The 24,876-nt window shown below is 39.8% G+C and overlaps 1 protein-coding gene across 2 annotated transcripts in view; it reads left to right on the top strand.

Moving 5' to 3' along the window:
- The window catches only part of SHANK2 (SH3 and multiple ankyrin repeat domains 2), a 278,447-nt gene that overhangs the window by 43,517 nt on the left and 210,054 nt on the right, over positions 1-24,876 (top strand). For both annotated transcript variants that reach the window (XM_085063353.1, XM_085063352.1), the window contains exons 11-12: positions 2,392-2,469; positions 19,358-19,424. In XM_085063353.1, the coding sequence (XP_084919479.1) occupies positions 2,392-2,469; positions 19,358-19,424 (145 nt within the window). The remainder of the gene's footprint in view (positions 1-2,391; positions 2,470-19,357; positions 19,425-24,876) is intronic.

The raw sequence follows: 24,876 nt of genomic DNA, 5'->3' as shown, positions 1-24,876 counted from the left end.
TTTCATGCAGAGATGTGTTCCCCTGACCTCAGTGGGAGAAGTTATTCTGTAGGAGACTTAGAGACTCTAACTGAAACTGCACCTACAAAATTGCAAATATTTACACAGTCACTAAGCTTGGCTTTGTGAATGGAATTCAACATCTTCTGGCTGCACTGTTGTCCTGTTTTCCTTCATCCAGTGTATGTGGAAATAAAAATTTTTCCTCGATGTGTTGTGAACCTTAAGCTGTGCTGATTTTACCAGTGTTTTTTATGGAAAGTTGTTACTGGTTCCTGTGGAAGGAATGGTGCTGCCTTTTCCAGCTGGAGAGATGGGAAGGAGAGAAGGATCCTTCTTACCTCCAGATTCCTGTAGATGGAGTCGTTACCCATGTGATTTTCCCTTCCAGCCTTCCGTGGGGAAACTTCTTGGGTTACTTTCAGAAGTTGGTAAATTTGTTCTCCTGGTTGTCAGCAGAGCCCTGATCTGAATAAACTCTTGGTTTTGGAAATTACTCCATGGCCATGCAGTAACTCTGTATTTTGCTGGGATAAAATATGCCCTCTCACTCAGAGGATTTGATTTGAGGTGAAAGCTGTTGAAGCATTAAATCAGATAATTTGCTTCCATAGAACAAATTGAATATAATCTGACAGATGGGAAGGAAACAAAAAGGAGCAGGAGTGGGGGTGAAGTTAGGAATGCTTCTTTTTGTTTCAAAAGAATACAAATAAAAAATAAACAAGTGCAGTCCAAATAAATTTTCTTGGATTTTTTTTTAAATGTTGAACAACTCTTTGACAGCTTTTGGCAAAAGTTTTCTAATCCAAACTATTTAGTTAATAAATCCCTTTGCATGTTTTTGTTATACCACAGACAGCTCAGTTAAATTTGCAGAGAGCTTTTAAATATGTAATTCTTTTGGTTTTGTAATGTTGACTGATTTATTCTGATAACCAAATGAATGATCAGCCAATAAATACAGAATGTTCCTCAATATAATTATTTATTTCCTCAAGTTAATTATTAAAATTGGGCATTGATCAATTGTTTAGAGATAGAGAGAGCACATCAAAGGTGCAGATTGCAGTGCAAGCAAATGAGACTATTTCAGTTAATTTTCCATCATTAAAAATTACAATCTAAGAGGTAATTTTTAACTTACCATCTTGATCATTCGGTTGTTCTTCAGTTGAGGAGAAGGTAGGATAACCTTCTTTCCAGATGCACGTAGGGCAGCCCTGAGATGGAGACACTTAATGGAATCAAGAATATGGTGTGGTAAATTAGAAAGCACAGTGACAGAAATTATTTTCAATCATAATTCCTGCAAATTAACCTGTGACTCAGAGTCTAGTAAATAAACTTCATTTCTGTCACTAAAATACCTAAATTATGCAACTTGTCTTCTCTGACTGCAAATTTACTGTTCAAAGTGAAAGGTAGCACATCCAAATACCTCATTAGGTAGAACTCCATAGCACAACATGTCAAGACAACCCAGAAAGCACAACAAAATGAATAAAAATATTTATGAAGAGGAAATATAAAACCCTTTTGAAATGTGAATTGGTTTGCATAAGAACCTAAGATGAACATTAAAGATGACAGGTGGGAAACAGAGTCCATACAGGAATCATCAAAAATTCTGAGAATCCACTCAGAACCTCCAAGAATTTCTACCAGATTGTAGTCAGTTGTGTTTAACAGCCATGGAGGGCAGTGATTTAAGCAATTCACTGTATTGGTCAAAAGAAATTGTTTTTAAGGGATTTCCTTTGCAGATTTCCTCAGTCTGGAGGGTCTGAAGCCCTATTTTCATCCTTGTGCTGTAAGTGTGAGCATATTTTAGGGGAAAAAAGAGACAATAAGGCTGGTCAGTGCTGTGTGTATAGACAGATCAAATAATTTCATTTGCATTTAAAAAATTTCATTAAATATTTAAAATTGAGGCTAGGTTGAAAAAAATACCCCAACAAAACAAGTGGGAAAACTGCTTTGTTTAATTTTTAGTGGGAGGGAAGGATGTAATTCCTGCCAGTACTGTGAACAGTACTGTTTTTCCCACAAAATAGGCAAAGCCCCCATGTGTGAGTCAAATTTCATTGCAAAAGCTGGTTTATCAAGTGTGGAACTTTGTCAGAACTGTTGCTTAAAAATGTAATAAGGTATTCTTGCATTTCTGCATTTTTTTTTACACTTGCATATTGTTTCTAATACCCTTTAAAGCACCTGAAGCCCTGCCATATTTAAAATGCTCTTTTAACAATTTAAATTCTCAGATAATTTATTTTGTTTATTTTTTAATAATGAAAATATAGACCAAACACCTCACAACCTCTTAGCAGTCATAGCTTCTTTAGTGCCTAAGGATCCTTCTAAACAAGTTTCCTTTTCCATCATTTTCAGGAGAACTGTGCAAGGGTTCTGCTGTTCCGGGGAGCCAACAAGGAGATCAAGAATTACAACAGCCAATCTCCATTTCAGGTAAAAAGGAAATCCCTCTTCCCCCTGAAATATTGGGGAGAAAATCTCATGTGAATTTGGGTTTGGGGAGAAGTCACACTGCACGAGGCTGAACACAGGTGTGGAGTGAGGGAAAACTTTGGCTTTTATCTAATTCACTAAGTGAAGATATCTTGGAATAATTAGGAATGAGAGGAAAACACCCTCTTAGCTGGCCTGGTGACACTGCTAATGAGTTTGAGCATTCTGTGAGCTGTTGGTGACAGAAGATGAAATCTTTGGTGTTCTGCAGTCAAATGTGCCTTGCTCTGTGCTTAACTCAGTCCCATGTAAGATCCAAATGCATGTAGGAGGGATCCAGGGATGGACTGGGCACTTTGGTTTGCTTGGCCCCTCTTGATTTAGCCAGAAAGAAGCTCTTCCTTCCCTTGATACGAGGCCAGAGAGCTGGGAGCTGGGCTAAATTCCAGGGATGGGATTGACTTACTGCACTGTCAGTTTTGAGGTTGAAGCTGTCACCTGTTATCTCCAAAAACAATGGAGGTCTTTCTTTGGATTAGTCAAAATTTCCTAGACTTTTCCCCCCCATTTCCTGATATTAAAGTGCTTCCAGTAAGCCTAATTAAAAACCCAAATGGAAGAGAATGGTTTGTCCAAAGAGTTGTCAGGTATGGCTGACAACCTCAAGCCTTTATTTCTGAAGCAGGCTTAATTAGCCTGGATGTCAGAGAAACATTCCTAATGCAAAGTGACATGTGAGAAATAGGGATGGAAACTGTAATATTTATAAAAAACCCAACAAACTTGAAGAATTTTTTTCAAGTTACAAAAATCAGTTCTTCTGGAAGGATCATGGCACCATGAAAAGGAACTGTCCTGTGGTGAAACAGGAAAGGGCTATTTCCCCAACCCAAGGAGTTTTTCAACTAAAAAAAATCCTGATTTATCTTTTCTTGGTGTGTTGTCCTCATTACCTCCTTGACCCACTTTGGTTAATGCTGGCAGAAGATTCAAGAAAGAATGCTTTGGCATTCTTTAATAATGAAACAGTTAGAATTTTAGCTGTATCCATGTGGGTCTCTGACTTCACTCCTCCAAGTTCTTGTATAGTTACAGGGCTTTCAAAAAAACCTCAGCCTAAATATTTCTGTATCAGTTTAATTCTCTCCATATTTTGAAGGTTTTCTGGGCCTAAATTGTGCATCTCAAGAGCTTAAGAGTTCTGCTTGCAAATCCCAGCTAGATCATTGTTTACTTTTGGGACCATTTTCCCCAAATTGGGGAAACAGTGCGTTAATAATTTAATTTTAGGCGCCATTTTCAGACTGCTAATAATTTGCCATCTAAATACATGATAAGTACAAATTCACTACGTACTGCCTAATCCCTGTCTCTGCACCTCAGAATTATGAAGTGATCAAAAAATGGAGCAAGAGAAAAACCCTAATTATTGGAGGGATGTATTCCAGGGTAATCTCTTGGATTAGATTATTTTGTTACTTTATGTCTTTGAGGTTAACTTTTCTTTTTGTTTAAGGATTTTTTTGGGGAGGATAAATGTCACACAGAAGAGTTTCCATTTGTCTTCCTCTTTGTGCTGACTGCTTCAACATCGTTGTTCTTCCTCTTAGAACAGGAAAAGATGTAGGGAATGTAGAAAAAGTTCTGTTTTTGCCGAGTGGAGTGAGTAGAGGAAACCCCAACGCTGCAATAAAGCAGCCTTAGAATTAATTCTTTGCCATCTGTCTGTTGCTGACCCAGTCGATCAAACACCACAAGTGGAGCTGTTATAAAATTATGCAGAATCCCCTTGAGTTGATAGGATTTTGCATACTAAAAATGTTTGCTCATGTAATCAGCAGGCAGGAACATCGAGGCGTCTCCTATGTACATAGTGAGAGTGGTTGTAGCTGCAGCATCTATTCCTTTGAGTCACCTCCATTATGTTCCTTCCTCAGCAACCTAAAAGGAGGATGCTTTGGAGCTGCTGCTCACAAAATTGATGATATGAAAGCTGTGCTGTTCTGTAAAACCAAAGGATCCAGACATGGGGAAATTTGTGTGCTGCTTTCAAGGCCTGCCAAGGCTTCGTTTCTTAGGGTGAAAACGAGGGGCAGAGTTTGTACCAGGCATCAGTGTCCAATGAATGCAGTTTTGCCACCAAAAGAATAAATGTGCACATGCTCACTTCTTACCAAATCTCTTGTTAAAGAAGCAGGGATATACCAGACTCCAGGCAGGAAAACTAATCTGGGCAGAATTCTGTGCTGCTTAATTCGGGGATTCCACACTGTACACACCTGGGATCTAGGTGTCCTTTTTGCTTTTTCAGTGTCCAGCAGAGTTAGTGCTGCAATGGCATTGCCTGGTGTTGAGGCCACAAAAAAGCTTGGCTGTATTTCCAGTGAAGCATCTAACCCTCTGTTAGCCACCTTGGCAGGGATGAGTTTCCTCCTGACCCATTCCTAGGGTGCACTGAGCCAGCAGTCAGTGTTTGGTACAGCTGATGTCACCTACTGCTGACATCTGCAGAACCTGAGGGCAGCAGAAATTTGCCTGAATTTATTTTTAGCAATTAAGGGTGAGATGGAACCTGTGCCACATCATTATATTACATTACCAGTTCTGTTTATTAATCACTTACCCAGCCCATCTTGTCTGGGCCATCCAAGTACCATACATACTATTTTATTAGTTTTTATTTTATTGGTAAAACCTCCAGAAAAATGTTTTCAGAAAAGCCATGGTACCCCATCACTGTCCACAGCTTCTTATTTTTCCACACAGTTATTGTGCAGCTAGGTTAACATAAAGTCATTCATTACCTATCCAGCAAATTGCATTCCAATAGCTCAGAAATCTGAGTTTCTGCAGTGTTTACAAGCTGTTGGAATGAAGTGTAAGTAAAAATGAACATAGACCTTGTTTATCATGTGTTTTCTTTCTCTTTTAGTGATCAGCAGCTCCATATGAATAATTCAAATGGGCAATAAGGCATTTATTTACAATTTAAATGGTCAATAAGGCACTATTTTAGCTAACAGTGCTCATAATTAGTCAGTGGTTTGGTACAAATGCATTTGAATGTACACAACAACTATTCCAAAGTGGCATTTAGTGCCACCTTTTACTGGCAGAGTTGTACCTGAGAATGATTTGTGTCTCAGATGTCCCTTATGTTTGGCCTTGGCTGTCCCAGACCAGCCTGGATAATCAATGTATCTGCATTCCATGGATTGCAGGAGGAGCAGCCATCTTCCAGGTCCACTGCAGGTGGAATTGCTCCTTTCAGTGTATTAGCCCTTTTTTCCCCCCCTGACTTGAATCATTTGAACGGAAATTTTTCATGCCTGGCATCTCTGTTGTTCAGAAAAACAAAATGATTCAGCTCTTTTGGAGTCTGGGTGAGGGAAAACATGTGTTGTTTTGCTCACACTGAAAAACTCTGCTGACCCACCCCTCCTTGTCCCCTCTCCCCCGTGGTGTTGTTTAGTTTTATTTTCTTTAATTGCCCTGTGTGCTGTTGATGATCTCCACTTTAATAACCTGGCAGTGGGAACTGGTTTCCAGACTGACTCAAATATAGGGGCTCCACAACAAGGAGTGGGAGCTAAAACCATGGATTTAGGTTATTGGAATTTTTAATTTCCCTCTTTTGGATGAAATTTACAGGCAAAGGACAAGAAGTTCTTCTCGGGTATCTTTTTTGTCTCTGACTTTTCTTTTTTGGAAAGGGTGAAAAAGTTAATTTTAAACCAAAAATCTCCATCAGGTGCCTCAAAAAGGCATCTTCACAAATATATAATAATGCCTTCTGTCATGATGTTAAAATACAGAGCCATTGTGTTCATGGAGCATATGAATTACAGAAAGACTTTGCTTTTTCCATGTATTTATTTCCATCCTAATTACTTTCCTGAAGCACCTGTGTGAAGAATGAATCACTGAATATTGGGTATTGTTGGCAAAAAATACATCTATGAGCTCATGATGCATTCTGCCTTTAGTCAGACTTCAAGCTTTTTCCAGCTTTTCTCCTGATTTAAGTCAAATAATGGAACTTCTTAATACCTTTTTAAAATTTTTTTAATCGATACAAGTGACCATTCCAGAAAAAACTATGGATTTTTCATTTAAAAATAAAGAATGTATGCAAGTGTGTATATATGTAGGAGCACTAAGCACAATTTCTTAAAAAGACAACATTAAAATAATAATAATAATTAAAAGGAAGGGGAATAACTAAAAGGGGGGAAATCGGTATTGGGGAAGTGGTGGCAAATGAAATATTCCTGAGAATATTAAGAGATACAGGAGCAGAAGAATGTATATGGGTACAGAATGGAGTTAAATCAATTCCTCCTGACTCAGGGATGGTTTTCTTAGTGCTGGCTGGTCACTCCTGACCTTTGTTTTAACACTGTCATTTTTCAGAAAAGCAGCCAAATGGAAGTAATGCAGCAAAGCATAGAAGAATTAAATTATATTACTACCTTTTATTGAGAAATGCAAAATACTGCCATGCTTGGAGATGCTAAAAATACTTAACTGCAGGATGTGTCTTCTTTTTTTTTTCCAAAAGCAAACTTATGGAGGAGTCTCCATGTGACCATCTGTTGTGTTGTGTTCCATGTAAATGATCCGAGACCCCTTTTTTCCCCTTTTCCCCATTCTTTCCCTGCTCAGACAGGGGGGTCCAGACATGCCTCAGGTGTTCCCACAGGCAGTCCAAAATGTTTTGGGTGAAGTGGAGCCTCTGACGTAGTTAGGATCCAATCTCTTTGTTTTTCCACCCAAAAAAACAGCTCAGAAGCAACCAAAATGAATTTACAAAAGGGAACAAATTAAGCAAACTGTATGGTAAGGGTCACCATCAGCTCTTGCCTCAAAGTAAGAAAGGCTCGTGTGTGATTCAGACACAATTAGTTGTCGTGGGTGAAGTTGCAGGAGGCAGTGGAGGTTTGTATAATCCTAATTTAAACGGTGTTGTTTGGAGATGCTAATACCATTCAGTTTGTCTGTAAGATAAAACAACCCATGAGTGGAGCTCGTGGGCACTTCAGGCCTGCAGGAATGGATTCACGATTGGAGTTATGTGGTGGCATCATCTCTTGCTTTTGCATTCTAAACAGGCTACTCAGCATTATCTTCTGGCAATATCCAAGTTCTTGTTCCTTATAAAAATGTAGGATCTATGCCTCTAGGACAGACTTAGCATCTGCTTCCACTGCCATTTGGAGAGAGCAATCCAGGCATGCAGTTGGCAATCCCACCTCCATCAGGGTATGTTATTGGCATTGATTATTGCTAGACTGCTGTTTCCAAAGGTTTTATTGTAGTTAACCCACAGAGTTTGGAATGGAGCCACCAAATGTATTAGGTAAAATAATCACAGTGTCTTATTCACCCGATGCATTTTATCCCGAGGGCTTTCCAAAAGGATTTCCAACCATTTGCTTTAGCAGTTGAAGCAACACTATATTATTAAGTGTCTGCAAAATTGAATCCCCTAAAGTTTCTGCTGTGAAATAGTGGGAAGTGTCTGTCTGCTGTGAGTAGGAAGACATTTTTTTTCTGGAAGTGTTTGGGGAAGAAGCTGCTAACGTGGTGGGTTTTGGCTTTTCCATGAGGTAAGGCTGCCTTGAGAGGTGGAAGCTTTCACACTATGGCAGCACAGACCCGAAAACCCTTGAGCTGAATTCTCTGCACAGCCCAGCATTTCCTGCAGTGCCAAGGAAAACAAAATCTAGCAAATAGCACACGTTCTCAGCCTTTCTCTAGGAGAGTTCAGCTGGAGAAGATTGCATTTCATGGCTTTTTGATTTAGCATATTATTGGAGGGGACGAAGAAAATTAAGTCAATTTTGTTGCTGGCTGTGTCTTATCTGATTCATCTGATGCTGCAACCTGGCTTTATCTGCTTTTAGTAAATACTCCTTTGGAACCGCTGCTCGCCTGTGTAGCAGTAATGAGGATTATGTAATAACTGGCTTTTGATGGCTCTTTCCAGCTTGAGCTAGATTTTCCTGAGGAATGAGTCTGTAATTGTAAATGTGTGTGTGTGGATCACACTGAGCTTTTTCTGCTTCGTTTTAATTATTAAAACACGAGTGTAGAAGAACTCATCTTGCTTGAGGATAACTTGCTGGGTGGCATTTCAGCAGAGAAGCAGGAAGAAGATGGAAGGTTCTTTCTCTACTTTTAAAATAGGTAGAAACATGAAATTTTCCAGTAAGTGCAGTGACCATGGAGGAGGCCCAATACAGCCTGTACAAATAGGATAATTTAAAAATCTGAGTTCCTTCTCCTCGCAAGGAACAGGAGGAAATAAAAGAACGTCGTGAAACAGTGAAGTTGTGCCTGGGATGGATTTGCCTGCATGTTCCTTTTTAGGCTTCCTGACATGTTTCCTTGTAACTCTGCTCGACTTGCTGGTGTATTCAGTTCAACACTTCCTGTCAAGCTGGTTCTTGCATAACAACGACTCCTTTTGTCCTAGGAGTTAAGTTTGCATTTCAAAGCCGAGGGAACGAGATGATTTAGATGGGATTTGCTCCCATGTTGTGAGGAAAGGGCTTACATTTTTAACTTGGTGTCCACACAGGCTTAGTTTAATCCGGAGGTATTCAGTCATGGTTAATTAATGAATAAGAGTGGTTAAATTTTAAGAATGCAGTTGTGTGTGTTCGTGAAAGGACAGTGGAGAATAAACACAGGTTCTACCTTTTAAACCTTAGCAAATGGAAAATGAAGAAAGGTGCCTGCAGACATTTTAGGTGTTGTCCAGCCCTGCTAAGACAGCACTGCAGGACCTAAAAGAGACCAAAAAGGGATCATTCAGAGTGATTGCCCTCCTTTAATTTTGACTGGAATTCATTCAGCCCTGGCACGGCTTCATGGCTACTGAGCGTATTCCAGAAGACCCATGGGGGCTGTAAAATCTCTTGCAAGCAAACCCAGCATTTTAGCAAGGAAAATGTGCCAGCACCATTATGCTTGCAGTGTACTTTTTTTGATAAAGTCCAGCTGTATTTGGCTGCACGTTGTTGTGTGTTTGCTTGTTTTTAAAATATTAATTGCTGAGAATTATTTAGGGTAAAATCCCAGTTCCTTTGAAGTGGGTGAAATCCTGTAGATTTCACTGGCGTGGAAGTGTGTTCCTCACACTTGAGACGGTTCCAAAGCCATACTATCAACTCTTCCTATATAATGTATTCTGCTGAATATGATTATTTTAAATTAACATTTCCTCTTCCTGTTTAATTAACATTTTTAGTACAGCACTGTTCTTTTAAGTTGTACAAAATTGCACTCTGCATTGCCACGAATAACTTGGGTTATGCAAAGTTTTGCTGCAAAGAGTTAATTCGCTGCAGCTGAAAAGAATATTCTGTATTTTCTGAATGCAAGCTTGGTAGGGGTTTTGGGAGGTAAAAGCAGTGCTTGGGAGGCTGTGGTTGTAAATTTTCTTCCACAGTGTGAGATATTGTTGCATTTCCTGCAGCAGAAATCCTTTTGTCTTCGCCCAGCTGGGACATTGACCTTATCCCACCCATCGTGGGATGCTTCCCGTGAGCCTGAGGCTTCCAAGGGTGTGAAAAACGCTGGGATCTGGGAGCTTGAAAACCTAGTGCTTGATGACTATTAAAAATAGCCTGAGCACCAGAGTGAGGTGGTCCTCACCAGGGAAGCCTGGGATTGCTCGGAGGGTTACGGTAGCAGAGCTGCTGATTGGGAAAGCAGGAATACTTTGCCCTCAATATCAAGGCGAAGCCTTTGTTTAAACAGTGCTGAAACGATGCAGGGAACACTGAGGAGCCTCAAAGAAATATTGGCCCTCTCTCCATAATTTGTATTTTCAGATGCTAAAACTAGTTGTTGAGCAAATGCAAGGTGCCTATTTTAGGATGCTGCATGTCAATATCTGACTACAGATGGCTCCGTGAATCATAGTTGGAAGAAGGGAAATGTTAGACACTAAGATATTGTTGCTAAGAGATTTTAGTACACAGTATGCTAACATGTGCTGGCAAATTTGGGAACAGTAGCAGCAGCATGCTCTTGGAGAAAAAAAAATTCAGTGGCGAAGAAACTGTCTTCAAAGGACTATTTAAAGGATAGTAACATTATTGTGCTTTGTTGTATCGAGACCTGACGAAGATGAAATTGGCTTTCGAGCAGATAATAGACAGAAAACATCCAAAAGGTAAAGCTAATCCTGCTCTCCAATGAAATAGAAAGTGGATATTGGAAACAAAAAGAAAAGAAATTACTTTGGGGTTTAAATGAATCAAGTGTCAAGATTAAAGGTGGTGGTTGTTGATATTTTGCCATCTACTGGACATCAGATATATTAATATACACAGTTCCATTCAAAGTGCATAATATTGAGCTTGTATTACATTATGTAATTAAATATGTTAAGAGTTCTCTTCTGTCCAGGAAAGAGGCATGTAAGAAAATGCTGAGTGCGATTTTTTAAACTTGTATTTCTTCATAACATTACTATAGAGTAATTTAGGAAAATTGTCAGCATTTTATTGTCCTGGTAGAGAATGTGGGTTATTTCTCCAATTAATATAAACCTTTGCTGGCTGTTATTTAAAGAAAATAAATTGAATTTTACTGCTTTTCTTTATTCTATCTTATTTCAGTGAGTTTTGCCAATACTTGGAAATGTTATACCTGAAAGAAAACGTCAAATGGATAAAATTAATTTTATTTTATAAAAGAAAACCTTTCAGTTCTTATATATTTTCAAGAAAAATATTATTTTTTTAAAATGTACAAAATATTGCACAACTATAAACTTCTTAAAGTAGTGATTTGCTTCTGACATATTTCTAACTAGATGTATTACATCTCAACTTTAGAACTGATTTTTTTTAAATGAAGTTTTAGAGTGTAAATGTGTGTCTCCATAATGCAAGCTTATGTATCTCCTTGAGGTCATGTTTTATGTCATCCATATTCTATGTGTTCAGCAGCACTGTTAGATAAAGACAGGGAATTAGTGATATTAATAGAATATTAATCAAGCATTTGGTTTTATTTTTTAATGAGCTGAACCAAGAAGCTTCCGCGACTTTGATTTTGCAGTGTTGTAGCCTCAAAGTCAAAAATCAACTGCAATCCGTGCAACTACAAAATGTGGGATGATCCTTTGCCCTTCGATTTTTGCAAAGTGAAATAAGGGATTCATGATTGTCCATCAGTTTTATGTTAGATTATATGGCTGTGGTCATTGTGTAGGATTTCCCACCTAGTTCAGAGAAAGACCCATTTGGAATTCTGATGGAAAACACCTGAAGTCTGCGTTGCGGTTTGAGCTCAGGACAGTGTTTGCCAAATTGTCACATTTTTCTCAGGCATTACAAGAGGGCATTTCCTAGGGAAGCTGAGTTCTAGGTATGTTCTGATGTTTTTTAAATCAATAAACATCCCTTGAAGTGCAAGCTGACTGGAACTGCGTCAGGAACCCACAGCGGGTGATCGATACATTTCCATCCCACACCTATGGAAAAGAAATTTGGAACACAGATTGCTTCCTGCTTTTCCAAACTGAACTCCATCTGTCCCGCTGAGGAGAGTTATAAAATCCACACATTACATGAGAGCAGATAATGCAGGTCCATTTAGGATGGGATTTGTTTGAGCCTGCTGAGCGTGCTGGGTGATTTTGTATCACCGCTTATCAGGGATGGAGCCTCCCGCTGCCTTGTCCTACACGGGCACACATGGGAACAGGGTCTTGGCACTTAACAACCTAAATATAACTTTCTGATGTCCTTGTGGATGACTGCTGTGGGCTTGATGGTGTGCTGGGACTAAATTCAAAGTGGCTTTAGACGCAACCTCTTTGTTTTATTAGGGAGAGCTTTTCTTTCCAGAGGACACAGTAGAAAATAAATACATCAAAGTTTAGCTATGGTTACCTTTTCACTGCCCCACAGTAAACACCATTAGATTTTTGCATCAAAGAGGCGTCAATCTCCAAAAGTTGTGATTATTGGAATGTGGTGGTGTATTTTTACTACTAGGAAAAACACATCCTAATTAGGATACGTCCATTTCTGGAAATATTTTAATTAAGGAAGTGATCCTGACTCTTCCTTCTAAATTCTCTTGTGTTAATTTCTCTTGTCTCTGCTAACAGTGGATCCTGTTGTGTGATGGCTGTGACTGCTTGAGTGGTGTTTTTTCATGGTTAAAATAATACAGTCCTAGGTGGAATGAGAAATAATTTATGATTTTGTGAGTCTGCAGTTTAAGTGGAAGGCAATTTCTGGAGTCTGATTGTTGCAGTCTCATTCACAGGGTCATATCACCTCTTTCCTGCAGTTCCCTCTGAAGATGGGAACATGTTGGTAAGCTGTATCTCAGAGTATCCTGTCTATCCACCTGCGTTTCCACTAACGTAATTCACATTTTGTGCTGGGCTGGAGTTGCCTCCTTTAATGTACAGCACCATACCTGAACTTACTGCCATTCCAAGCTTTCTGGAATAGCCATCATTCAGTAAGCACTGCTGGGTGGCAGAGACAAGGGGAAGGTGAAACATCAGTCCTGAAGGAAAGAATAATGAAATGCACTTTCCTCAGGAAAGGGAAATTGTCTGGAAGAGAAGAGCAGGAGGAGAAAAAGCAGGTGGGGAGTGGTGGTGTTTTATGTGCTCACTGTGAATGGCAGCTACAGCCGTGCAGCTCCCTCTGCTCTCTCCGAAGGCTCTGCATGTCAGAGCTTTGGGTCTCTCAAATTTAAGCATTTGAAGCAGAAAGCCTGGACTGAGTGGAACATAAGTGAACTAAGATGCTCTCTTCAGCCCCACGCAGAAAGTTTGTCAAAGTTCATTGCCTGCATTTAAGATAGGACAGCTTCAGTTTTTGTCTTTTTCCTGTTGTTTCTCCTTGGGTGGAGCAGTTTGTTCCCAACAGTGGTAATGTAATTTAGTCTGGGTGTTTGCCTTTCAGGGACTAGCCCATAAAGCTCTAAAATTGTATTTGTTAACAGGCTACACAATCATGCTCTAATTTAATATAATCTCAACCTGTGATATGTTTCAAGAGCAGAAAAAAATAAATTGTGAAAGGTTAGTGCCAGGTAAAGTGTATATACGACTTCCAGTTTCCTGAAAGGAAGAAAACACTGCATTAATCTCCATCAAAAAAAAAAGTAAACACTTGAATGTAAGTGAATTGATATCTTTAGAACTGCATTTATGGGGCTAAACAGAGAGATGGTGGTGAGTCAGTGCTGCTTATGTCTGATGCAGAGTCTGAAAACATTGTGAAACTCTGTCACACTGAAACCTGTAACAGCGTATCTGGGCAGTCTCAGTGTTTACACAAAGTACTTCCATTTGCCATTATTTAAATTAAGTTTTTTTTGGGGAACAAGATTCAGGAAAAGGAGAACTAACCTGACGCCTCAAGTATTTGACTTCTGAAAGGCAACTGAAACAGTGCCTTTATCCAGGGGAAACGTTTCTGACTGTGACTATCAGAAAAGCAGGAGTGAGAGTGATCTGCCAGGGGAAAGAGACGCACTTGTGAGGTGCCAGTTTTGAGGGTGTTGTTCCTTGCCCAGTGCTGGAGTAGGAGTGATGGGATGCTCCCAATCTCCTGCCTGCTCCCTCCCAGTCCCTGCCTTGCAGCTGCTTCATTCATTCAGGTTTTCTCTCGGCTGAGCTGTCCCTTGGTTACCACCCGCAGCAACTCGCCAAGTGTCAATTCAGCTCCTTCCCTTCTTCCCTTCACTTGGCAGCAGAGCATCTGGCGTTGCCTGCCATGGCAAACAGCGAGGCCCTGGAACCAGTTGCAGGATTTGAAAGAAACATCTGTCTGTGAGACAGCGAGTGAGACACTGGGGTGACTGTGACAGCTCTGCTTCTCCCGAGGCAGAGGAAGTATCTGTGTAAACACAGAGATTCTGGTCATGCTCCCTGTTACACACCCTGAGTGACAAGCAGCTCCTGTCTCTGCTCCAGTGCCTTGCCCAGGGAGGTGTTCAGCCCGTGGCTTTGTGCTTCACAGCCTGCAGGGTGTCCCAGCTGGGAGCTGTTTCAGGCACTCCAGCAAGTTTGTCACGCTGGAGACAGATCACCGTGGGAGTAGGAGGTGGTACCACTGTCCAGCTGCGTGGTTTCATCCTCTCTTTTTGTTTTAAATGAGTTGCTTCCTACTAAGAACCATCAGCCTGCTTAGCTTTGCTCTCTGCTCACTTCCCTGCTGTAGGCTTACCCAGGCCAGACATATGTGTTATCAAAGGTAATTTGGTAATAATTAGGTGCCCATGTTAACAGCCTTAGTAGGGTCAATTAAGCTTGGGAGGGAGCTGATAAATGATTCACTTTGGTTACTGTCATTCATGTAAAATTGCCTCTAATGATGATTAAAAAAACCCCAACATGATAATTTCTACTCTCTGTACAGTAGAATGTGGCAGGGATCCCAACCAAATGTCTGCAGCAGACAAAGATCCTGGTTTGGGTTTCATAGCACTGAATTACTGAGTCAGGCTTTTCTGCTGGGCTTTGATTGACACCGTGCTGGGACCCTGCAGGTGAACTCTTTCTGATTCTGGATGCAAAGTAAAGACACCCTTTAAAAACAGGGCAAAACACAAAGCAGGTTTTAGTGGAAATTGTGTGTGAGTGATGTTTTTATTTCATACAAGATGCATAACCAGGTTTTATCAGGTTTCCAGAATAATGTCACTGAGGACATGCAGACTTTTGATGTAAGATAAGTGTCAAAAGGACGACATGAAAGGACATTTGCTGCAGGAATGAAAGAACCTGAATTATGGCAAGACTGCTGCATATGCAGTTTTTAAAAAGCTGAAATTTTTGAAGCTTCAGCATAACAGAGTCAGTAGATAGCCTCTAGTTGTAAAGTGCTACCTCCAGCCTTTCATGGCAATATTTCATGTCCATAAACATGCACGTGATGCATTTTGATCACTGGGATCCAGTTCCTACTGGAATTGGAAGCAAACTTTCACTGTAGTTTTGCTGGCTGTGCTACTTTTTCACTGCCAAGAGGAGATGTCTTGTGATCAAAAGAAACCTCAAACAAAACCTTCATTCCTGCCATAACCTCTTAATTTTAAATCTAGTACTTGTCTATGGAACATCCTGAAAAACAAACTACGGCTATTTAAAACTATGTAAATTATGAAGCATAGAGAGAATCAAACTCTAGTATCTTCTGCCAAGACACTACATTACTATCTTTTTCTAAAGTACAATGAAATTTAGTACAAATATAGAACTCCAGTTAGTCTCTGATTTAGGTACTTGATCAAGGAGAGACTTTAAACCACCTTACTTTGATTCAAGCTCTGAGTCTTGTGATGGCTATTCACTTGTCCTAATGCATTCACATTTATATTTTCATGGGAACTCACTGTAATTTTGGTTTAAGATACATCTGGATGGAAAATGGGCTGAGGTTGTCGTGCTTTGTAGTTTCAAACTGTACAAATTGAATGAGTGTAATTTTGTGTCTTTCTGATTTTGCTCTGACTTCTCTTTCTCCCACACATTTTACCCATCAAATTCAAGTGAAGTGCATTGATGTTATGCCAAGAAATATTTGTACTTTTTAACTTTTCCTTGCTTTCTTTAGATCTTAACATATCTTTCCTTCATTTTGCTGTAAGGCTTTTACATACTGTTTTTAGTGCATGGAAGTGAATTAAATTGAGAAAAATGGTTCCTTAAGCTTGCTGAATCTACTGCTTGTTCAGAAGCAAATACAGGAACAATTCCCTGTCAAGCTGTCTCTTAGTTATCTGGAAATATCTTTTTTTTTTTTTTTTAATTCCAAGTAATGAAATGTGTTTATCACTTGAAGAGCATGTTTATACTTGAGATGTAAAATCTGCTCAGTATCAAAAATTCTTTCATTTGAGTACCATGGCTGCTGTCTAGCAAGCTGCCTGTCACTGCTGAATTCCCCCCTGTTGGAATTTTACTGCTAATTAGGGGTAATATCAGAGAGAAGCATTAAAACTTGCTTACAGTGTAGAGAAAACCTCAGAGCTGCACACAAATGTTGCTGTAATGAGCCTGGAGCCAGCCAGGCTGCAGAATGGGAAGGTAAAGAGAGAGGATTTGTGCAGCTCTGCTGTTGCTTTCCTAGTGCTGTTTACCAGGGAGAACCATGAGCTGCACTTCAGGGTGGTGCAGAGGAGGCTGGGGGCCAAATTCTGAGATGTTATCCATGCTGAGAAGCTGTTTCTCTCTGGAATGGTTCCTGGAATAAAGGCTGGCTTACTAGTAAACTGGTAAAAATCTGGCTTACTGCTTAAACTAGTAATTTTCAGAAGGATGGTGTCAGGTGGTGATGAGGTGTCAGCGCAGCAACGTGCCTGTGCCTGACCTCCCTGATCACAGAATCCCTGAGTGGTTTGGGTTGGGAGGGACCTTAAAATCACCCAGTGCCACCCCTGCTGTGGCCAAAGACACCTTCCACCATCCCAGGTTGCTCCAAGCTCTGTCCAGCCTGGCCTTGGACACTGCCAGGGATCCAGGGGCAGCCACAGCCTCCCTGAGCAACCTGTTGCCAGGGCCTCCCCACCCTCACAGGGAAGAATTTCTTCCCAGTATCCAATCTAAACCTGCCCTCTTTCAGTTTGAAGCCATTTCCCCTTGTCTCATCACTAAATGCCCTTGTGAAAAGTCCCTCTCCATCCAGCCTGGCCTCAAACACTGCCAGGGGTGAGGCATCCCCAGCTTCTCTGGGCAACAGTCTGATCTGTGCAGATGTGATGACAAGCACAAGCCTTGTGCCATGGCTGAGAAGAATTTTTTCTCCTGCAGTCTTAACAGCAGGAGCAGGATTAAGTTGAACCAGTGGTATTGATTGGTTGTAATGCATTTTGCTCCCAGGAATCCATCAACATTTGATGTAACACAACTGAGAGGTGCCCAAGCAAAGCATTTTCTTGCTTGTTAATATTGTAGGAAGGAAATAATTGCATGATTTTCACTAGTAACTGTGGTAATATTATCTGTGTGTTAATTATTTAAGGGACAAAAATTATTATACTGCACACGCCATGATCATGGCTGCTGAGGATTTAAACTTTGCCTGGTAGTCTCAAAAAAGTTACTCTGAGACTGTATGATACTTAAAATATAGGAATTTCTTTAGTCCTGCTTGTACTTTAACTAGCCAGTAGACTTTGCAACCCAAACTAAATCAGTTTGTCTCTCTTTAGATCGCTTACTGCTTGTTTAGTGCAAAGTAAAAATCAGAGCTGACATCACTGTGTTTGGAAATGTTTGTTGAAGTCTTGGTCCTTCTGCAAGGGTTTCCAGGGCTGCATCCAGCAGGGATTCAGGAGAATTGGATTGAAACACTAATACAGTGGGAGTCCTACATGGCATCATTTAGGTTGGAAAAGACCTCCAAGATCATCAAGTGCATCTGTCAATCAAGCTTGAGGTGCAGGAGAAACACAGTATAAATACGCCATGCTGAGGGAAAAGGGTGGAAAATATGTGCAATGATTTTATCTTCAGGTGAAATGGATGTAATAGTCACAACTTGAGATTTAAACATGCTCTGAGTCTACCAGTGGCAGCAAGGTTGAAAACTGAGAACTTAAGTGCATAATAATCAAGATTTTCTGTCTCTAGTTTGTTGCTTGTGTGTAAAGTCTTCAGTTTCAGGGATTTCCATATTAGTTTGTTCTGGTTACTGGTAAATAAAATTATCCATCCAATTTGCTGTGCTGAGTGCAGAAGTAAGTTCTTATGCTTGCTATGTTCAAAATATTATTGACATTAACTGTACTTTATACACTCCCTAAGAATGTTTCAGCACTTAAGTCTTCCTTTGCATCATTCATCATATATGGAGAGGCACAAACCAGCAAATAATTTTTCTTGGTCATCAACTCAGAAATTTCCTTCAGTTTTCAATTATTTCTCATGTCTGACAGTAGTCATATATCCAAGAGAGTCCTAAAGCAAGATTTAAAAAAAAAATTTTCTTTTAACCTGCACCCTGTAGATGTAGAAGTTTCTATGAGAAAGGTGAGCCCAGCTTATGCCTTCACATGCATCAGGAAGGCCACGGTGCCATTAGAGAGCAGTATCTGCCAGAGCTGCAAAATGGGGCCAGAAAAGACAATTCCTTGATATTCAGGGCAAACAGATGAGGACAAAGGGAGGAGACAGCAATGGCATGACTGAATCACTTCCCTCACACCTGTCGGAGATGTTTTTAAGTGCATTTGGATGAGAATTCCCAAGATATAGTTACCCATCTGTGTTCAAGAACCAGGAAATAAATGAAAAAGAAAATTGTTCCTTTGGAGCTTGATGTATTTCAACAATTTAAACTCTATACATATGCATAAACTTTCCCAGTCTCTCAGTCTGTTTTTTGGTGTTCAGTGGTACCTGAATACTGGTAGTTCTTGGTCCTGGTTCTCTCATGTACTTTGCATTTCAGCTTCTGTTTATTGCTCAGGTAAGTAGCGCGGCAGGAGCAATTAAAGGGAGGCAATATCTCCAGCAGATCTCTCCTGCAGCACTCCCCACACACCCGTACAGCTCCCAGAGCTTTGGGGATGCTGTGCTTAATGTTCACGGCTGCCTTGGGCTGCCACCACGTGAAAAGCAGCAGCTCTTCCAGCAGCCTCCTGAGATTCCCACCATCACAGCATTCCCGGGAAATGGGCAGCTGGGGGACTGGCAGTGCTCTTACAAAGAGATTAAGATATCATTTCTCGCTGGTGTTTCAGTTAGGTATTGAAGGATAGAAGTAATAGAGGTGCTCCACTTTGTGAAATGAAAACATGTTTGCCTGGTGTTTGTCGGTAATGCAGCTTGCATGTTTTCCTCCTCAATAAGTGATGGCATCGTATTAATTGTACCTGTTTTACAATTCTTTAGGTGGCCATCATTGCGGGGAATTTTGAGCTTGCTGAATATATCAAGAATCACAGGGACGCTGATATTGGTAAGCAAAATATTGGCAGACTCTGAAAATAAGTGTTACTTGTTTGTGCCAGGAATTGCAAAGATGTTAGAACTGGTTCTGTGTGAGATAAAAACTACAGAGCTGGTGGAAGTTTTCCAGGGAAGTTTGAAAAGGAACTCTTCTAAAAAAATGAAGATGGGGGATAAGCTGAAATGTTTTCAAAAATATACTCTGAAAAGGAAAATGTGGTAAGTGGTAGATGCTTTCTAAGTATAAATCAGTCAGTTTGTAATAGACTGAATACACATCCACTTACCTGGAAGAGCCAAATTGGCTCTTGCAGGTTGTTTTGGCCTCACCTAAAGCAGCTCTCAAACAGGAATAATTGATCAGAAGATGAAAATGGAGAAAGATGCTTCTCTATAATTCAATGATTACATGGCAGAAGCAACTCCCCACATCCATGAAAGCATTCCCTCTCGCTGAGTTTGGTGGGTGGCACTGAGTTGAGGGTAGTGCCCAACCTTAAGGGCTTCTGACAACAAAACCTGAAGGCTCTTTAAAGATCTTTTTATGTAGAGAGATTTGCCACTAAAGTAAAAGCCAGTTTGATACAAGTGGTGCCTAATAACAGTATAATAAAAATGCATTAAAATGCTTTAATTCAAGTTAATGGAAGTTACACAGAAACATCCTGAAGTTGAACAAAAAAAGGCATTTCTTTTTGCAGCAGGAGGCTCTGTGTAGTCGCCTGCACTGATTTAACTCAGTGAGGCAAATCTCTGACTTGACAGTATTTCATTTCTATAGAAAATTAGGCCAGCTCACATGAAATATAAGACTCAGAATTGCTCTGGATTAAGGGCTGCTTTCCCTTTCCCTTCCTGGTTGCATATGATCTGCAGGGATATGGCTGAAAATTCTGTGGTAATGTGAGTTCTTTTAGCCCTTTCAGCTCTTGCAGTGTGAACTGAGAAAACTGAGGATGCACCACACCAAAGTCATCACTTCTCCACGAAATTTCAGAGGGAGTTTGGAAGGTTTTTTTCCTGGGATAGTGGGATAGTTCCTTTCCATGTGAGAATTCTTTATCCTTCTGTATTTATTAACAATCTGTAAAACATGAACAAAAAATGAATCTGTTATTCTTATTAGGTTGAGCATCTTGTTGTTGTTTATATTTACATATGGGTAATGCCTTTTTTTTGGCTGACTTGTAGGATTTGGTGATTTCTAGAAAACTGCTTAGAAAATACCTTCTTTAGGAAAACGATCCAAATTTTCTTGATGCTTTGACTTTTTCCACTGAAAAATAGAAATATTAGTGCTTCCATGATTCATTTGCATTTTTGCAAGGTGGTGGTGGATTGAGCCTGACTGCTTAAATTAATAGATTTGTCTTGAAGAGTAAACATTACATTATGTTATTTCCTCCCACCTAATTTAATTTAGCTGGACATTTGTCCTGTAAATTTTACTACTTGTAACAAATGAAGTTGTTGAAATATCCATTTTTGGAGTGTCTCCCAGTGAGGGAGAAAAAAAAAAAAAAAGTAAATCAAAGTACTAAATCTTAAGCAGAAAACCTGAGAGCTGCTGTGATGATGAATGTGCAGAATGATGTCAGCATTTCAGCTTCAGCAAGTTGGCTTTTGCTTATTGTGCTTGTCTGGTTATCCACTCTGTTCCTGTAGTTTTGGATGTATTCCAAGCTGTATCATTTGAGTTATGCACCTCCTTAGAGGCAGCCGAGGGGGAAGGAATAGTGAAGAGCTTGGGAAGTATCCTCAAGGAAGATGAGGACAAATCATACTATCAAGTCTCTTGAGAAACATTTCATCACTCATCCCTCAAGAAAGTGTATTTCTGGTTAGATACTGAATTTTGATAGCCAACCAGTTCATTAGACCTTGTTATTATTCTAAATTAATTTAATAATAGCAATCTCTTTGCATTTTGTAATTATTTTAGGCTCCACTTTAGCAGTAGAAAATTCTGATTTACAGCAGAGCCACTAAATCTTTGTCCTACAGATCAAATCCCACCGAGACTGTTCTTCCTTCTTTTAATTTTATTGTAAAGCACTTATATCAGACAGATGTGAAAATTAGGCATATATAAAATAGGCTTCTTTGCAATAATCATAAGACTTCCAGCTGTTCTGGAAAAAGAAGAAAAATATAAAAATATTCATTTTAGAGCCAAAAAAGTTAAGAATAATGACCAGTGGAGGAATGTGACATCTGACTGTAGGAACACACCTTCTAAGGTGTGTTTGGTTTTCCCACTTGGATTTCTGCAGATAAAAGTGTCTCCTCAGGGCTTCCCTTCCTTGCCATGCTCCTTTTCCCACTGTCATTGCCAGTCCATCTTCCCACCCCAGGCTGTACCTCCTGTTTTGGGGTGACCACTTGGTGGGAACCATGTCATAAAAAACATTGAGCACAGATAAACTTTTTTTTCACTGAGTGTTGCCATTTTCAGAAAAAAAACATATAAAAACCAGTGCCTTGCAAGGGATTCCTGTGGCTTTAGTCCAATAAAACCCACCTGGATGTTACTAGCAGGAAAGTTTTACATTAGTCTTACTCCAGGCAGGGGTGATGGAATTCTGTAAGACTAGAATCAAACAGAAAAGATAAAGGATTCCAAGGACAGGAAAAAGGATACCAATAAAGGATTAAAAACAAGATCCAGATTTCATTGTATTTATGTCTTTTATGAGGGAAATCCCTTTTGTTTTCTTGGCAGACGTTTGAAAGGTGAATGGAAACTGCCATATCATTAAAAAAGTAATCCTATTTGAAACCAATTACAATAGTATTTTTCATAAAGCAAGAAGTCCTATTACCATAAGGTACTTAGAAACTTGTTTTACAAGCAGTATGAAATGCTTAGTGTAGCTTCCCAGATTATTTCAATTCATCATGCCCCCAAATTAGTTTTTTAAGGAATTAATAACAGCATCAAAGTGGTTTATTTTAATTATTGCTTATTTTGGAAGTCTTTGGGACCCAGAAGGGCAGCCCAGCTCAGTGACTATTGTTGCATCTTCTTTTCTGCTTTGAGGAAGACCTTATAGATACTCCTGATGTACAGCAGTTACACGCCATGAAAAATAATTAATAATAATAATGTTCCTTTTAAACTTTTTTTAAACTAGTCATAACACATTTATAATTTATTTAACTTTATGCCTTTATTTATTGCAAACTAAGAGAAAGTAATGGATTAAAAGATGTGATGAATAGAAAAGTTAATCCCTGATTGTTTTCATCCAGCCTGCAGCTGTCTGTGAGTAAATGAGCACAGCAGATTTAGGAAGCATTTGCTGTACAGAATTTACTTATGGCTTCTATAGGATGGAGGTACAAAACCCAATCATATATGTAAGAATTTTGAAGCTTTCATTAGACACAGATATGCAGATATTAAGTATGTTGCAAGCTGATAATCCCTTGGCTTGGATAACCTATTTTTAAATCTCTCTTTTGCCTTGGTTCTTTGTGATGGGATGAATTTTCAGATGGACTAAATGACATGGGTTGTTCTTCTTCAAGTGAACAAGGTTTGTTTTCTCTCGTGCATCTTGTCCTTCAGCAGCTCAGGAGCTAGGGGTGATAGGATTCTTTTGTTAGGTTTTTTGTTTGCTGTAGGAAAATGAAGCCCATTGAGCTGGTGTGCGAGTTTTTGGTAGTTGATTAGCAGACTAACTAATACTTGGATACTGTTGCTAGGCTTCAAGTCAGAGTTCCTGTATTCCTCTATAATTATGCAGAGATGTGTGTGTGTGTGTGATGGTTTGTCTGTGCTTTCACGTGGTTGTTTTTATTTTTATAATTTTGAAAATCTGCTAATATAGTCTCTAGACATATTGCACATAGGGGAATTGCTTTTAGATTTAACATTTTTCAGGTATGAGTAAAAATATGTGGTTTTTCAATTGGCATTGTGACTTTAAATGTAAGGAACGTATATTTTATTGTAGAATAAGCAGAACAGGTATTTCAGAACACAAGGATATTAGTTGTTTTGTTGTAGAATTGCTTTTCTAACTAATTTTCTTTAATTAGATGAGAGTGATTGAGGTCAGCAATCTTGGTTTTTCAGCTGCAAGTGTTGCTGTTAAATGCTGGCCAGCCCAAGGAATATTCTGTTTGTTTACTTATTTATTTGGGTTTGGGGAACCGTTCAGTTATTTTGATTTTCATCAATCAAATGCATGCAGAATACTCCTCAAGCTGGGGGAAATCAGATTGAGACAGATAACAGCAGAAAGAGGAAAAGGCAGCAAAGCAAAAAGAAAATCTACAAAACTGTCGGCGGCGTGCAGTGACTCGTTCTATTTTTATCACTTGTTATTTAATAGAAGCGAAAGGGACAGAAACATCTATTGTAGCCCTGTGGAGTTGTCATTTGGGAGTAGCATTAACCTGTTTCAAATGTTAGTGAGCATTTAACGTGGAAAAAGGATGTTTCCAGTGTAATCAGGATGGCAAAACCACCGAGATCTGAATTTCCCTGTGTTTTAAATGCACATTGTGTGGTAGGATATCATAATCCTGTGTTCCTTTTGCATTTTCTTTCAAATACCTCTGCTAAATTAATAACTATTTCCTGTGTCCATAGAAAAAGACCTCTTTGCATTAATGATGTTTAGGCTGGGTTACAAGCAAACAATGAAATCGGTTGGTATGAAAGAAATCTGTTGCTATTATTTCTCTGTTTTCCTCCAAAGGGTTGCAAGAAATAGAATTTCCTGAGCTCAGTCTTGCTGTGTGGCGGCAAACAAATTGGAAAACTGGGAATTGTGTGTTAATGTAATTACATACTGAAATGTAGGGCAGAGCTTGAAAAACTTACAGTGGTTTTCCTTTTCCCTTTGATCACAAGTCAGTTATTTCTCTGCATGCACTGATGCAAAATTCTGCCACAATTTGCTTTATTTCAAAGTTTCAGCTTTATTTTCAGAAGCTGGTTGCTCTTGGCCTTTGAACTTGGGTGTATTCTGTGCACAGAGCAGGGACTGCAGGCTGAGGGGTGCAAATTCTGCAGTGTGTGGCCATTTCTGAGGCTCACTGGAAATTCAGAGCAGGGAAGCCAGGGGAGAGCTGGTGCCATGGGTAGCTGCTGATGTAAGTACAGCTGATTGCAGAATACTCTGCTTTGGAAACCAGCCTGCAGCGTGTCCTTGCCACCTGCCAGGTAGGCAACGACTGCCACAGCTACTCCTCCCAGAGTTTGTTTGACAGGCTGAACCAGAAGAGCCTGGCACTTGAGCCAGAAATAACCTGCTGGAGGAATCCCAGGCTGCTTCCTGTGCCCTTGAGCTAGTTCTGGTCTCAGGCAGAGCTCTGGGCTGAGCAGTGGCTGCAGGTCACCCTGGCACATGCCCTGGAGATGCTTGGCAGGGTGGCAGAGGAGAGGAATGGGGAGAATTGCTCCTAGTTGGTGCCTTGCCTCAGTCTTTACACCCAGATCTAAATGGCTA

This window comes from Lichenostomus cassidix, chromosome 5 (genome assembly GCF_008360975.1).
Source record: "Lichenostomus cassidix isolate B80296 chromosome 5, HeHo_3.0, whole genome shotgun sequence".
NCBI classification, from domain to species: domain Eukaryota; kingdom Metazoa; phylum Chordata; class Aves; order Passeriformes; family Meliphagidae; genus Lichenostomus; species Lichenostomus cassidix.
This window is presented reverse-complemented; position numbering and strand designations above follow the sequence as displayed.